The sequence below is a fragment of the Crotalus tigris genome, unplaced genomic scaffold, assembly GCF_016545835.1.
Source record: "Crotalus tigris isolate CLP2741 ecotype Arizona unplaced genomic scaffold, ASM1654583v1 scf7180000017601.7605149639:7615979, whole genome shotgun sequence".
NCBI lineage: Eukaryota > Metazoa > Chordata > Lepidosauria > Squamata > Viperidae > Crotalus > Crotalus tigris.
In genome coordinates, this window is record NW_024096505.1 from 1,976,869 (window position 1) to 1,992,657 (window position 15,789).

At 36.7% G+C, this 15,789-nt stretch overlaps 2 protein-coding genes across 3 annotated transcripts in view; one reads left to right on the forward strand and one right to left on the reverse strand.

Annotated features, from left to right (window-relative positions):
• The first annotated feature begins 4,981 nt into the window (after positions 1-4,981).
• Positions 4,982-8,921, forward strand: LOC120319807 (trefoil factor 3-like). Its single transcript, XM_039369058.1, has 3 exons — positions 4,982-5,141; positions 5,593-5,739; positions 8,683-8,921. Exons 1-3 carry the CDS (start codon positions 5,057-5,059, stop codon positions 8,694-8,696), a joined length of 246 nt encoding a protein of 81 aa, XP_039224992.1. The 5' UTR covers positions 4,982-5,056; the 3' UTR covers positions 8,697-8,921.
• A 1,836-nt stretch (positions 8,922-10,757) lies between these two features.
• Positions 10,758-15,789, reverse strand: part of ABCG1 (ATP binding cassette subfamily G member 1) — a 49,471-nt gene continuing 44,439 nt past the window's right edge. For both annotated transcript variants that reach the window (XM_039369079.1, XM_039369087.1), the window contains exon 15: positions 10,758-15,206. In XM_039369079.1, coding sequence (XP_039225013.1) covers positions 14,978-15,206 — 229 coding nt within the window. In that variant the 3' untranslated portion in view covers positions 10,758-14,977. The remainder of the gene's footprint in view (positions 15,207-15,789) is intronic.

A 15,789-nucleotide genomic window follows, 5' to 3' on the forward strand; every position in this document is an offset into this window, starting at 1 on the left:
CCGCCTACCAGCCATTTGGAAACCCGCCCTTATTGACAAACGACTCCCTAACACAAAAAATGATACCAGACCCACACTCACAAAAACCACACAGGATGTCACCACCACACATCCACGCAAAAAACAAACCCAAAGCCACACCGATGACGAGGCACGACCACAAACCAGAAGCCAGACCACAGCTGCATCATTAGCCACTTTAAACCCCTCCAATCCATACATGAAGCAAACTGACACCCTCCATGAAGAGGAGACACGACCACGAACGCGAAGCCAGAAAATAGCAAGGCAGCCCAAAATCTTAAACCCCTCTGCAACTCAGACTAACCTGAGCACAACCAAACAGAACACTCCCCCAGCCAATCAGAGCACAGCCAAGCCCCTAACCATTCAGAACACACCTCCACCCAATCAGAACACAGCCAAGCTCCCACCCAATCAGTTCATACCCCCACTGGCAGTTAAAAGGAATAAACAGCTAAGACCACACATTGCTGCTCAAAGCACGAAGCTGAAAACACCAGCCTGAAGATGACGAATGGGACTTCGTCGAAACGTCGCCAAGACACTTCCAATTTTACGTGGGAGAAAACCCGAACAACCAAAGACCTACATATATATATATATATTGATTCATGCAGCCAATGAAAACCCTCCTGAATTCCATATATATATATATATATATATATATATATATATATATATATATATGTAGGTCTTTGTAAAATTGGAAGTGTCTTGGTGACGTTTCGACGAAGTTCCATTTGTCATCTTCAGGCTGGTGTTTTCAGCTTTGTGCTTCGAGGAGCAAAACGCTTAGCTGATGAACAACACCTAAAAACCGAACTATACACTCTCACCAATGTACTAACATCCAATGGATTTCAAAGAAATAAAATTACAAACCTAATCGAAAAAGAAACCCCCACTAAAATCCAAGACAGAGAACAAGAAAACGGCAAAGCCCTCCTCCCATACATAAAAGGCACCACAGACAGAATTAGTAAGATCCTCCATAAACACAACATCAAAACAGCATTCTGCGCAAACAGAAAAATATCCACCATCCTTAGAAACCCCAAAGATAAAATTGAGTTAGAAAATCAAGGAGTATATGAAATCCCATGCACTGCTTGTCCCAACACATACATCAGACAAACCAACAGAAGAATAAGTGCACGCATTGAAGAACATAAGAACTCAGTCAAAAAAGAGGAACCAACATCTTCCCTGGTCCAACACCTTAAAGCCACAGGACATGAAATTGACTTTAAAAATACCAGAACCATTGCCAAAAGTGAACATTTTAATAACAGAATAATCAGAGAAGCCATCGAGATAGAAAAACGCCCACACAGCATGAACAAACAAGATGATACCTCCCGCCTACCAGCCATTTGGAAACCCGCCCTTATTGACAAACGACTCCCTAACACAAAAAATGATACCAGACCCACACTCACAAAAACCACACAGGATGTCACCACCACACATCCACGCAAAAAACAAACCCAAAGCCACACCGATGATGAGGCACGACCACAAACCAGAAGCCAGACCACAGCTGCATCATTAGCCACTTTAAACCCCTCCAATCCATACATGAAGCAAACTGACACCCTCCATGAAGAGGAGGCACGACCACGAACGCGAAGCCAAAAAATAGCAAGGCAGCCCAAAATCTTAAACCCCTCTGCAACTCAGACTAACCTGAGCACAACCAAACAGAACACTCCCCCAGCCAATCAGAGCACAACCAACCCCCCAGCCAATCAGAGCACAGCCAACCCCCCAGCCAATCAGAGCACAGCCAAGCCCCTAACCAATCAGAACACACCTCCACCCAATCAGAACACAGCCAAGCTCCCACCCAATCAGTTCATACCCCCACTGGCAGTTAAAAGGAAGAAACAGCTAAGACCACACATTGCTGCTCGAAGCACGAAGCTGAAACACCAGCCTGAAGATGACGAATGGGACTTCGTCGAAACGTCGCCAAGACACTTCCAATTTTACGCGGGAGAAAACCCGAACAACCAAAGACCTATATATATATATATATATATATATATATATATATATATATATATATATAAACAAGAGGCTCTCCAGTAAAGCCCAACTCCTGGTGTCTGGATTCATGCAATTTTCTTGGAAGTGTGACAGAAGCAGTTTAGCACTGCTTTCTTCTAGACATTTTTTAAATTATTATTTCATAGTTCAGCCTATAGTCCTGGTTACGAAGGGAGTATCCCCTTCAAATAATGTCAGGAACAACCCTGCAATAATTTCAGCTCTACCTTTGGCCAATTAATTAATCATAGTAAATCATCAACTGCCATTTTGTTTGTACTAAACACACCAAATATATGTTCCATTTATTACACCATCTTAAATATATATTTCCACTGAGTATAAATGTATATAATTTAGACTGCATTCATTACTATCTCATCAGATAATCCCAAATGTATATTTTGCCAGATATTTGTTTTAGTGTAATTATAGAGAGAGATAAGTACTAATAATTAGCCCAGAAATACAGTCCAGACTAAATTCAAGACATTGACAAGATCAAGGGAAATAGATAGAACCAAGACAAAATAGCTGGGCTGTGCAATATTTTGAATGAATAAGTGGAATATTTGGCCTCTGGCCAAGATTACCCAAGTCCTTGCCAAAGATCCAGAAAAGAGCACAAGCTCAGCAGATAAGAAAGAATATGATTTATTCATTTGCAATAATAATACTAATACTAATACTAATACTAATGCTACTAATAATAATAATAATAGTGGGATCATAAAATAGAGAAAGTCATAGAAAATGATAAAATTAAACTGCTCTGGGATTTCAGAATTCAAACAGACAAGCACCTGCAAAGTAACACCCCAGACTTAACAATTGTTGATAAGAAAGACAAAAAAGTCTGGATAGTGGACGTGGCAGTGCCTGGAGACAGCAGAATAGACAAGAAAGAACTGGAGAAGATAACAAAATACAAAGACCTACAAATAGAAATAGAAAGACTTTGAGCTTGTTTGGAGTTCTAGCAGGGAAACGCAGCTATCGTATACCCTTGACCGAAGATCGGTACACTCCTTCTATCTGGGATGGTTGTCCTCTTCCACTGAGCGTGCAGCTTCGGGAGGGATGTACATGGAGCTGTGAGGTAGGAAGGGGACACCCGCCTAGCCAGCCAGATCAGCCGAATCAACCCTGGCGATCAATGGGGTGACAGATGTTGCAGCCAGATCGCCCTCACATCCTAAAATAATATTTGGATGTGTCTGGAGGTCTTCGAAGCTTGACTACCCTACGTTCTCCTACAAATGGACCTTGAGCTTGTTTGGAGGTTCTAGCAGGGGAGTGCAGCTATCGTATACCCTTGACCGAAGATCGGTACACTCCTTCTATCTGGGATGGTCGTCCTCTTCCACCAAGCGCGCAGCTTCGGGAGGGACGCACATGGAGCGGTGAGGAAGGAAGGGAACACCTGCCTAGCCAGCCAGATCAGCCAAATCAACCCTGGCAATCAATGGGGTGACAGATGTTGTAGCCAGATCGCCCTCACATCCTTGTTTGGAGGTTCTAGCAGGGGAGCGCAGCTATCGTATACCCTTGATCGAAGATCGGTACACTCCTTCTATCTGGGATGGTCGTCCTCTTCCACCGAGCGCACAGCTTCGGGAGGGATGCACATGGAGCGGTGAGGGAGGAAGGGGATTCCCGCCTAGCCAGCCAGATCAGCCGAATCAACCCTGGCAATCAATGGGGTGACAGATGTCGCAGCCAGATCGCCTTCACATCCAGACTACTATGAAATCTGGGGAACTTTTTATGATTGGCTGAAAATAGAATACGGTTAAAAGATAGTTAGCATTAATTTAGATGGAAGAAGAAGGAGCAGATAAGGAGGGAGACCCAGGAGACACAGTATTGAATAACTGGAGGTTGTATAAATGTTTATAGAAGTATATACCTAGAAGGTTAGATAAATAGAAGTATTAATCTTATTGTATATAATACAGATAGGGAAATTTGGAGAGAGGAGTTGCTCAGACATTACCCCTGAATTGTATCTGAAGAGGGATGAGAGGGAAGAAAGGAGAGGAGAGAGAAAAGAGTAAAGGAGGGGAGAAGGAAGTAGGAAGATTGGAGGAGAAGAGGAGAAGTGGGGAAGGGGAGGAGAGTGGTGAAGGAGAGGGAAGTAGGGAAGAGAAGTAAGGGAGAAAGAAGGTTAGAGAAGAAGGAGTGTGGATACGGTGAAAGGGGAAATGGGCGAGCAACACCAAAAGTCATGTGTATGTATTTATTTCATTTTATTAAAGGTATCTTATATATGAATGTAAAAAGAATGTATGTTAACATCTCATAAATATTACGGTATATTTATGGGGGAGAGTTTGGAAAAATAAAAAGTTATTAAAAAAAAAGAAACAGAAAGACTGTAGCAAAAGCAAGCAAGGGTAGTACCAATAGTCATAGGATCCTTGGATGCAATCCCAAAACAACTGGAGCACCACTTGAACACTATTGGCATTGACAAATTCGCTATTAGTCAATTGCAAAAGGCGGCCTTACTAGGAACTGCTTTCATCCTGCGACGATATCTGTAATACCATCAAACATCCACATCGTCGAGTCCCCTAATCATCTTTGTTGCTCTTCTCTGTACTCTTTCTAGAGTCTCAACATCTTTTTTACATCATGGTGACCAAAATTGGATGCAGTATTCCAGGTGTGGCCTTACCAAGGCATTGTAAAGATTCCAAAGAGAGGCTGATCTCTCTTGCTACATAATCTTCCTACTAATAGTTAATCAATCATTACCACATTTTGATACTTTATCTGGGTATACATAGAAATCTTGGTATCAAAACAAAGGTGGAGTTATGAGGACATAAAAAGCCCTCCAAAGATAAATATTACGTAAAAAAAATTGAACAAACAGGCTAGTATAAAAATTATTTTCAGCAATTTTTTTTGCCTAGACTCTGCATAGTTAATTTCTTGTGGAGCATTAAAGATTCCTGACAGAGGAAAGCAAGCTGCCATGGAACAGAAGAAGTTCTGGTTATTGGCAATGGTCCTTGTCTTAGGATTCAGCAGCCTGGCTAATGGGTTTTTCCTGAAATTACGTGAGTGGAACTTTTAAAAAATGTTTACTGGGAATTATTGATTCACTTTATATAAAAGCTGCCTATTCTACACTTTCTGCAGCAGCCTTTTGTCATCAATATTAATTTTGTCAGCATTTGATAACATGTGAAGGGGAGGCAGAATCTTCCTGGCATTCCTAGTACATATTCTTTATTACAATATTTTTACAGATGTTCATCCTCGGATGGCCAAACTTCTTGACTGATTTATATTGCTTTGAGTCTGAGGGAAGGGGTTGCATTTGCTCCCCTGTCTAAAGCATCAACATATCTAAAGACAATTCTAGACTTGATTAATATCTGTTTTTAAGAGTATTTAGCATTCAAATTTGAGTGGAGAATTTTTTGTTTTACAAATCAAATACTCTAATGGTTTTACCTTTCCTCAAATACGTTATTATACTAGATTAATTTAGACTGTATTTAACAGTTCCAGGACAATGCCAAGTGCAACCGAATGCCAGAGTGAACTGTGGATACCCCTACATCAGTGCTCAGGAATGCTACAATAGAGGATGCTGTTTTGATTCAAGTATTGCTGGAGTCATCTGGTGTTTCTTTCCAAAAGATAATACAGGTATTGATTCAGTGACTGAAGCTATTGGTTAAGGAAAACTCTTTGCAAAGTGATTCTCATTACCATATAAATGCAACTAGTCTAAATTACCAGCACTAAATATCTACTATCTGGAATGGGACAACTTGCTTTGGCCAATTTGCCACGGCCAACTTATTGCGACTAACTCACCAAGGGACAATTTCCCATGGGACAATTTAACAATTCAATTTAATTATTTAAAATATTTTAAATATTATTTTAATTTTTCTCATTCACATTTCATTTTTGTCCCTCCTTTTGCATTCTTTCTTTAATGACTCCATTCCACCATTTCTTTGATATTAGGGTAGCTCTTGTCCCATGGCTTGGTCTTGTCTATGGTGACTTGCCATAGACCTCTATTAACTCCCCTCAAAGGCAAAAACCCATAATTAGAAAACATTATAATCTGATAGCAAGAAAAGTAACAGTAGTAAATGACACGGAATCAACCCATGATTTAATGGACTGTTGGGGAAAACGAGTGTCTGTTAAAGCCAAATGTCCATTCAATCTGAATTTGCCTACTTAATTTTCATCTAAATACACATTTAGATTGGCAAAGTTATGAAGTGATATAAATTGACACGAATGGTGTTGAGGCAATATGTAGATATGTATATACCTAATTTATAGGTTGTTCATTTTCACAGAGGACTAAAATAGTTTACAGCCAGAGAATTGGAGCAAAAACAAAAGCAATTCACCCATCTAATCTGGTTTATCCAACCTAACACAGCTACTATACTATTAGTACTATATGTTCTATGGAATAAGAAACTGAGGCTTTGCTCTTATATCAAAATGATAAAATCAGTTATCTCTACTGATCTGCTCAAATCTCCGGAGAAGGGCAATTCTACCTGATAATTTACTTAGTGAGAGATTAATTAACCAGAAAAATAAATTGAACATTTTAATAGGGATCATTTGTACATTCTGAAAAATTCTATAAATCCAGCTCTTACAGCAGCAAACACTAAACCATTTAACACAATAAACCATTTAATATAACAGCAAATCCTGCTTTTAATAAAACCAAATGTTGCTGCAAGCAGAATCCATATTATTTTGCAAACCACTGTCAGCATCTATTGATCTTCAGGGATCAAGCTAATAAGTATATGCTTAGATGAACTTGAACATGGTAAGCTATTCATCACAAGCATTTAACAACCACAGCCTAAAGAAAATACTTCCCCGTTCTGGATTTTAGTGTACGCTTGCAGGGTGTGTGCACACCACAACACACACGGACAGGTACATGTGAATGCAATCCTTGAGCATTCATTGAAAAAGGAAACGGGAGACATACAGCTATTTCTATCTTTTAATGAAAGTTTAGTTTAGAGACTTAATTCTGACCAAACCTCTAATGATTTGACAACCACATCTAAGTAGGAGAAAATTAAGCCAAACCAAATAATCTTTTAACCAACCAACAAAAGACAAAAATGCTGAAACTGATCGAAACAGATGGATTAGCAGTTTCATGAGTATTTGTCACTCATGTCATGCAGTCTAGATGGAGTTTGTACATCTCTCTCTCTCTCTCTGTTTTAACCTGCTATTCTGCATCACTTCTGTCTTTTTTTGTCTGACTCATGTCTGAACTAGCTTTATTTATTTTTATTTATCATATTTAGGAACAACCCATCTCCCTTACAGAGTAGCTTACAGTACTAATGTCCTTCAACACTTCAATGCAAACAACATCAGAATAATTTGCAAACTGGTGACCTAATACTAATTATCTGGAAATATAAATACTTCTCCATCCTTTAACCAATTCTAATTCTCAGGAAGAAACATCATTCTGTAATCTAGAGAAAACATATAGAATGGCTGAAATTAATTATTAATTAAGCTAAAATTAAGAGAGCAAATCCTATGATCTACAAGTTGCAGAGTCCCAAGATTCACTTTTGTTGCCCATAAAGCTTCCTACCTCTGGAATTTGGCACTAAAGACTTATTTGCAGTACATTTTGTTTGTTTTCAAATAAACCCCAAAATACGCATGTGAACCATAAAGGCATCCCACACACTTTATAGAAAGAGCTACAGATTTCAGCTTTATCGCTCTATAGCAACACCAATAACAAGATGCAGCAGCAGAGGAAGCAACAAAACACATCTGCCAACTCATTTACTTTGGACATAGATATCATCATACAGTGTGCAGAAAAGGATGAAGAAATAAGGAACCAAAGAAATTGCAGACAGGAGAAATTTTAAAAAGGAGGGGAAAAGGATAGCAAAACTAATTTACACCAACCCCATCTACTATACAAACCATCTTTGAACCACTTTAAACATTGACTATTGTTTTTTAAACTTTCACCTTTTTCAGAATTTCAGCTCCATTTAATCATGATTCTCTTGGGCTCCCCCTGCATTTCAACCTATTCCTTGTTCTTTTAAACATCTGTGTGACAATTTACTTTTCTTTATATGATCAAACTATCTCAAAGAATTTATTTTGTAATGATCACTCAGTTCTGTATTAGTTTATCTTCACTCAGTACCTATTTATTCTTGACCCTATTTCTTTTTGTTTTGCCACATGCAATGCACATTAAAAAGATGCTTTTCACTCCCTTTGAGAGTGCCCCTCGTTTGCCCAGATTTTATACATAGCTATTTGTCCTTGTTTTGATAAACATTCATTCTTTGTAATGAATGTTTCCACCATGATTTGCATATTATTATTATTTCTCTTACTGTTTTCCCATCTTTAATACTAGTTTAGTAAATATTCTACTTCATCATTAAACTCCCTGGATGGGAAGTCTAGAAACATGAAATACAAAGAAACAAATAGTAACCTACTTTTCCCATTTCAGGTATTTCATTGAAGTTAATATTTGGCACTATAATTTGAGGACAGTACTAATTGTTTTTAATTGTATTTTGTTTCCAGAATGCTCCACCTAAAGTAAATGGGATCTCAGAACCTGTCGCCTTTTTCTAGAGTTCCTGAGGAATTAAAATAAAGCTACATTTCAATCTGTAGACATACATATGCTCTCTTCTGTTAAAATAAATATTGCCTATGAGATCATGTCAACCTTATCTTAAAAATTAAATAGAATACTTAAACACAAGTGTAGCTTTTTCTAGTCTATTGTTCTGCAAATAAAAGCCTTGAGAACTTTCCTAGCTTTTAAATCTATGTCATTTTTCATATTTGTACTGTTTTGTTCTACATGTTTTTGTTCTACAAATCCTCCCCCCATAGTATATTGATGTATATTGATACTTCAAATCAGAGTCCATCGTGAACACAGCAGTGTTGTATTAATTGCAAATACTATAAGTTAATTATATTTTTTCCTCAAGCCTAGTGCATTATTTGGTGGGGATTATCCTCAATTGGCCCAGACTCTGAGCTTTGGCAGAGGAGCATGTTAGAGAAGCTATAGGAAGACTCTCCTTTTCCAGAAATACTCAAAGGAATCCATTAGCGTGGCAGCAATCATATCAAGAAGGCTTGGCAACGTTTAGTTGTATGGATTGCAATTCCCATAATTCCCAGCCAGTAGATTTGGGGAAATGAAATGCACACATCTGCAGTTTTGTCTAGTTTGAGAATACTATGAATAAGACTAATGAAATTGACATGAGCTATTACTTTCTCTATGAAATCCTAGGAATTATAGTTTTATGAAAAGGTAGGAATTGCTAAGAATAGTCAATAACTTCAAAAAATTGGCACAGTGTGATGTTATTAAGAAAAAGAGCCTACAGTATTAGTAGCCACTAGAACTTTCTCACCAAAGTTATTATTCCAGTTCATCCCTGGTTGGGTTCCAAACCCAGACAGAGTTGTTCACATGCTACCCAGAACATATATACACACTCGTGAATAAGCGGAGAATTTTAGGTGTCAAAATACATTCCAAAAATTGGGTTTGACTTATCTGGAGATAGGCCTATCTGTGAGCATATACTATAAGACTTAATCCTCATACATTTTATATGTAATTGTCTAGAAACCCATCCATAGATAAGCAGACCCTGGAATTTTTAACCAAAATACCATGAAAAATAGATAATCACGAATAAACCATGTATGAAAATTAAGAATCTGGGGGATTGGTTTATTTGTGGGTGGAACATATTTCTCTATTCCATGTTCCTAATGTGTTAAGGTGTAGTAGTGGCCAGATAAAGGGAATGTTGATAAAGAGAAATAGTCATGGAGAGTAAAACATCAGGCATCTCAATTCTCTTTGCTCTGAACTCCATCTTCACTTTAGCTACAATATTTTCATTTAAACAGCTTCCCTGGAAGTTTCTCTGGAAGTAAACACAGTGTAATGTAAATAAAAATGTATACATTTTTATGTATTTTATTATTTAAAAATATTTTTTTTAAAAAATAAAAAGTCTACAGTTTTAATCTCTTTTCTCCCCTGAAAATATCAAAACATGGGAGCAGAATACTCTATAGAGAAATGTTATGAGGAAAATTTAATCAAGACTTCATTTCATTGTTTACTGAAGAATGCAGCACCCTCTAGTGCACAATCTTTGGCTATATTCTGAAAAACAGCATAAAGAGAAAACTGCTTTTTGCCTACTGGCCAACTTACATTTATTGGATCATGTAATTGTGATCCTGCTTCCTGTTTAGAACCAGTAGTGGGATTCAGCTAGTTCGCACCAGTTTGGTAGAATCATTAGCTAATTTTTTTGCTGCCCAAGCCCAGAATGGACTTCCAGAAGTGGCATCCACGCAGGGAACTGGTTGTTCACATATCTGAATCCCACCACTGTTTAGAACTCATAATTTGTTTTCATTGGCTTATGCCTCATGAATTCTAAAAAGAGCAAAAAAGGAAGAACAATAAGAGGCAAAAACGGGAAGCACAGAGAGAAAGACAAAGAAGAGGTAAAAGAAATTTTTAAAAGGGATCCTTATGTAATACTGGGATAAGGAAAGCTTCAAAAACTGAAAACTGAAGGCTCACTGAAACAGGACAAAGACAGCAGTTTGAAAATATCAATGCTTTTATTTGATTATTCCTATGTTGCATTATCACAAGGATTCTCCATTTTCAGAAAATGAGCTCTAACCTGGAAAATAATGCACATACAAATATTCTACAGGAAATCAACTATACAGAAATATACAAAGCATTTTGTTAGTTTATGCAAAATACAGAATTAGAATGCCCAACATCCTAAATCTTCTAATACATGAATCAAAGTACTCATAGTTCAGTTAGTTATTATCATCAGAACTATAAAAGATAAACAAGCCACCTGGAAAAAAGACAATGTTTACATGTATCTACAACAGTGCAAATGTATCACAGCGTGCAAGCAGCAGCAGTCTCTAGAACAGCAAAATCAACAGGAATCCAAAGTAATGCAGTGTGCATTACACAATCAAGACAGAAGAACAGTTATTATACAGTAAATGCACTCTTTAGTACGCTGAGGTTTTGAAATTACTTGCATTGACTTTTGCTTTTCTCAAAAAAAAAAAAAGAAACGAAAGGAAAGGAAAACCACACATACACATAAATGTCTTAAATAAGTAGGTTTTTAGGGTAGCAACTCACCACAACTAAGAATCTACATTGCACAGAAGGTATAATTTGAAAACAAAGGGTGTCAAAAATACTGTCACGTTGATACATACGGCTGATAATTCCTCTCTCACCATTAAAGATGCCCCAGATAATAATAATAATAATCCATTCTTTGTTTTAAAACTACAAATAAGAATTTTTGCTGGGCTGTTTTTGGAGTAGGGGTTTAGCAAAATTTCAGCAATTCTTAGGCATGGAGCTCAGTAGAATATACTTCCTAAAAGAAAAGCAGGATATGAATAGCGTGAAACTTATAACATGCACATTAACTGAAAAGTTTTGTGATCTCTATATATTATTGTTCTAATATTTCTGAAAATAGCAAGTTTCACGTAAAAATACAATAAACCAAATGGCTATATTTGCATGACATGCTTAAGCTTGTTTATTGGAATCATAGTTTACCCCATTGGTCCAATTTTCTGGATTTGTATAACACAGTGAATCATAAACTAGCTGCACAGGCTGGAGTTTCATGATGCATTGAGCTAAATTGTGATTAACTGCTTTGTAGTTTAGTGTGTTGTATAAACTCAACCAGGGTATTCCCTACATATTTAGTTGGGTTTCCAAGCCAAGCTCAGATACATGCAAATATATCTGCAATCAATACGTTTTATTGAGGTGGGCGAGGGACAAGATTCCTGCTTGTCTGTAGCAAAACCATGAGTACCTTTTGTCTTCAGATTAAAACATAAAAGCCAGTAATACAGAGCAATCCTGAATCCCTCCCTCCTGCAATGCACTCCCAAAATGTGTGAAACAGACACGCCCACTACTCCAACTGACAAGAAGGGAGGTCCTGAACAAACCTTAGGTGTAATATCTGTATGTGACTAGGTATTTTCAGGGATGGGAACAAGAAAAGAACATTTTGCTTGTTTTTTATATTACATTTGCCATATGTGAAATCATTTTTGTTTAGTAATTTCACACAGTAATGACTTCTAGTTTCCATTGCTGAAAATAATTCAAGCAGATTTACAACTTGTAACAGAATTTTATTCAAATGTGGAAATATGCCAATTATAGTTTTGGCTTAAGAATGGGACTGCAATATCTAGGACAGCAATATTTTTAAACTTGATATTCCAGACAATCCTGGCATGTTAACAAATTCTCTGGTAATGTCTTAGAAACAACACAATCAAGTTAAAGTGGTCAAGTTTAAGTAATCTACAAACTAACATCAACAGAACTTAAAGAGACTTAATGTGGATTGTGTTCTTTCTTTTTCAAAAGAATTAGGAATTTATTAGTGACTTGATCCAATATAGTATCAGAATATGGAAATGATTCCGTGTTATCCAAAATGGATACATCACACTGGAATTGAAAAGAATTATTAAGGATGTCATATATAGTCCCAACATAAGCCACTTTTCTTTCACCTGCTTTGTAACAGTTGTGATGGGAGAAAGGTGTTTCTAACAATAAGATGGCCAACTCAAAGGCTTATAACCATTACAAATTAATTACAGGGTTTTAGATTACTCACTTATTCAAAAGATCCACCACTTGGCCTCCGCCCCCCTTTTCTTAATCTATTGGCCTTCAGAGAATACACTGAAAAATTATCAAGCCCCATATCCTTGTGGCCCATGTTTCCTGTAACAAAATAATGTTATATTTAGAGATATAATCTATAAATGATTTATCCCTACATTTGCAGTACTGCAGTACTTGCAGTATTGCATGAAAGGATGTTCAGTTCCTGTGAATGCCTTGTCAATTAGCAGATAGCACCTGAGGACTTTCTAGGAAAGCACTTCTTGTGTGACTCTTCCAAATCTGGTGGTAGTCCATCACAATCCATTGACTGGTTTTGAGGCAATTATCCTCCAAAGGGTATAAGAAAAGTTTTCTTGTTGAAGGTATGTAATCACATTCTTGGAGATTGTCTGTGCTAATCACAAATGTTGTTACATATCTGCTGCTGATTTACAAAGTACATTCTTAATGGTTTCTGGATACAGACTTACAAGTACCTAATTAGTGGTGCAGATTTGAATCCCATGATAGGTATGGATAAAATTGCATGCTAATTTAAAGAACAGTGTCTGTTTTTATTTTTTACTCTAAAATTAAGACTAGGATTATGGGGAAAGAAGGACGTTGGCTTTGCCAATGAATGCAGTCCCAATTACTCTATTGTTTTTCAGCAATATAAACTATGCACTTCAGGAACATGTACTAGTTTACAAGAATTGTGGAAGGGGAAAATCTTATAATATGGATAAAACTAATTTATCTTCAAATGTATAGCCTTGTTTTTGTTTCAATTTCAATTTATTTTGCTTTGATGCTCTAGCTTAACTCTACAGATCTGGCTTGAGTGATTTAGTATCCATTCAAAATAGCCTCTGTTGGAAACAGCAATTTGATCTGGTTTCTGAATAGACAACTTGAAATCTGTTTTGGATTGAAAACAGCTTAATTGGTTTTCCTAATAAACCAACCTGAATCCATTGCACTGAGGTAGATAAGACTGGCCCGGAGTGCTAGTCTTTTTTCCTATAATGTTAATTTTATCAAATAATGTTCTGAGACAAAGTGCTATATGTACAGCTAGTATTTGAAATCAGGATGTAGGCACTTCTAATAATCAGCATCAGTTTACACATCTTACTTCTCAAATTAGATGTCAAACTAGTAACAAAAACTGTTTAGATAAATTTGGTTGGAATCTAGCAAAAAGTGAGTGAGGGAAAAATAAACTGCCTATGAATGGGTTTGAAATCACCTAGCTTTGCTGGAATGTGACGGTAGCATGGTTTGAATTTCTTTTTGAGACATTCAAAATTGGTGAAAACAAAAATAATAGGCTTATGTATATTGCTAGGTAGGGGCACATACATATTTGACTATGACATTTTTAATTAAGTCCTTAAGCATTCATCATACCAAACACCAAACTACTGGTAGTCCTTTCTCTTTTTAGAATATGTGCTATTAAAAACATGCTGCAGTATTCAAACAGGCTTTGAGATTAGTTTCTAATTTGCTCTCTTTCGGGTTTTGCATTCACAGAAAATAGATAAAACAGAGAGAAAATGAGACTGAAAAGACACTACAAAAACAGAATGCTAGGAGAAAGGAGCTGGGTATTCATCTTGATTTTAAAATTCTTCTACATCATTCACTGTAATATAATGTAATATTAAAAATTTGGTTTATGAGACCAGCTCATATAATTAAAACTCCAAAGCTGGGTATTAAGGAGAACCAATATCAGATTTCTCACCTACTTTATTTTTAAGCATTCGGTTTTCATACAACTGGAAAAATGTATAGACTACTGCAGAATTTCTTGTGGGAAAACACTTGTAAGATGCAGCAAGAAGTGATGATAGAACATTTTCTGTTTTTTCACTTATAATAAAAGATAGACATTCTCAGTCTAGTTGCCAGAACTACAGCTACCTTAGAAGAAATATACTTTCCAGGAGAGGAAACTCTTGGGATCAGCAGTGACATTTTTCAAAACTGAAACAAGTTTCCATTTTAGTTCTTCTAGGGATCAGACGACAACATGATTTGCAACTGAGCTTTGAAAACTCATTGGCCGCAACCAAAGAGCCACATTCTAGACATGCATGTTGTCACATTTGTCCTCTATCTCTCTGCTCGAATTTTGTATCTGAGAACAAAATAGGCAATGAGACGTAAGGAGATGAAGAAAATTCCAAGCACAATGAAGTCCAAATAAAGTTTAGCATTTTCTACATCCAGCTCTTTGAGGATAGCCTTTGACTTCTGAAAATGACAAGTGTCATCTTTGTCACAATGAAGATCTTCTCGATCCAAACCATAGATGGAAAGAATGACACCTTCAAATCCATACCTATGGGGAGGAATCATTTGCAAGGTCAAACTTAAAGCAAGCCCAGATCTGTACCATACTGGCAAAGAAATGCCAGAAATACTGTATATAGCAACAAAATTATTATTTGATTAATATTTTATATTTTGGTTCTGCTGATCACTCAAGGGGATTAATAAGAAATGAAATAAAGACTACAGATATTTAAAACATACATTTGAATTAATGCAAAAAATGTTTTTTTTTTTTTAAAAAAAAACCCCTCTCCAGCTAAAAATAAAGGTGTTGTCTCTCAAGAGAGATTTTTTTTTTACCCCTCATAGTCAGGAGAGTTGTATTGGATTATTAGGCTGAAAACAAGTAACTTGAACCAAAGCAGTTCAGAGGGTTTGTGCTAAGCCAAGTTTTGAACTTGGGCTGTACAACTCAAGTCCAATTTCAGATATCCAGCAGATCAAACTGGCTTATTCATATCTGGACTCCAGAAACTGAAATTATATATAGCTTTCCTACATGTTCATCTTTTATTTTTAGAAGCGCATGAATGCATGTTTGCATAGCACATATATAGACAAATACACATACCAAGAATACTTAAAGATGA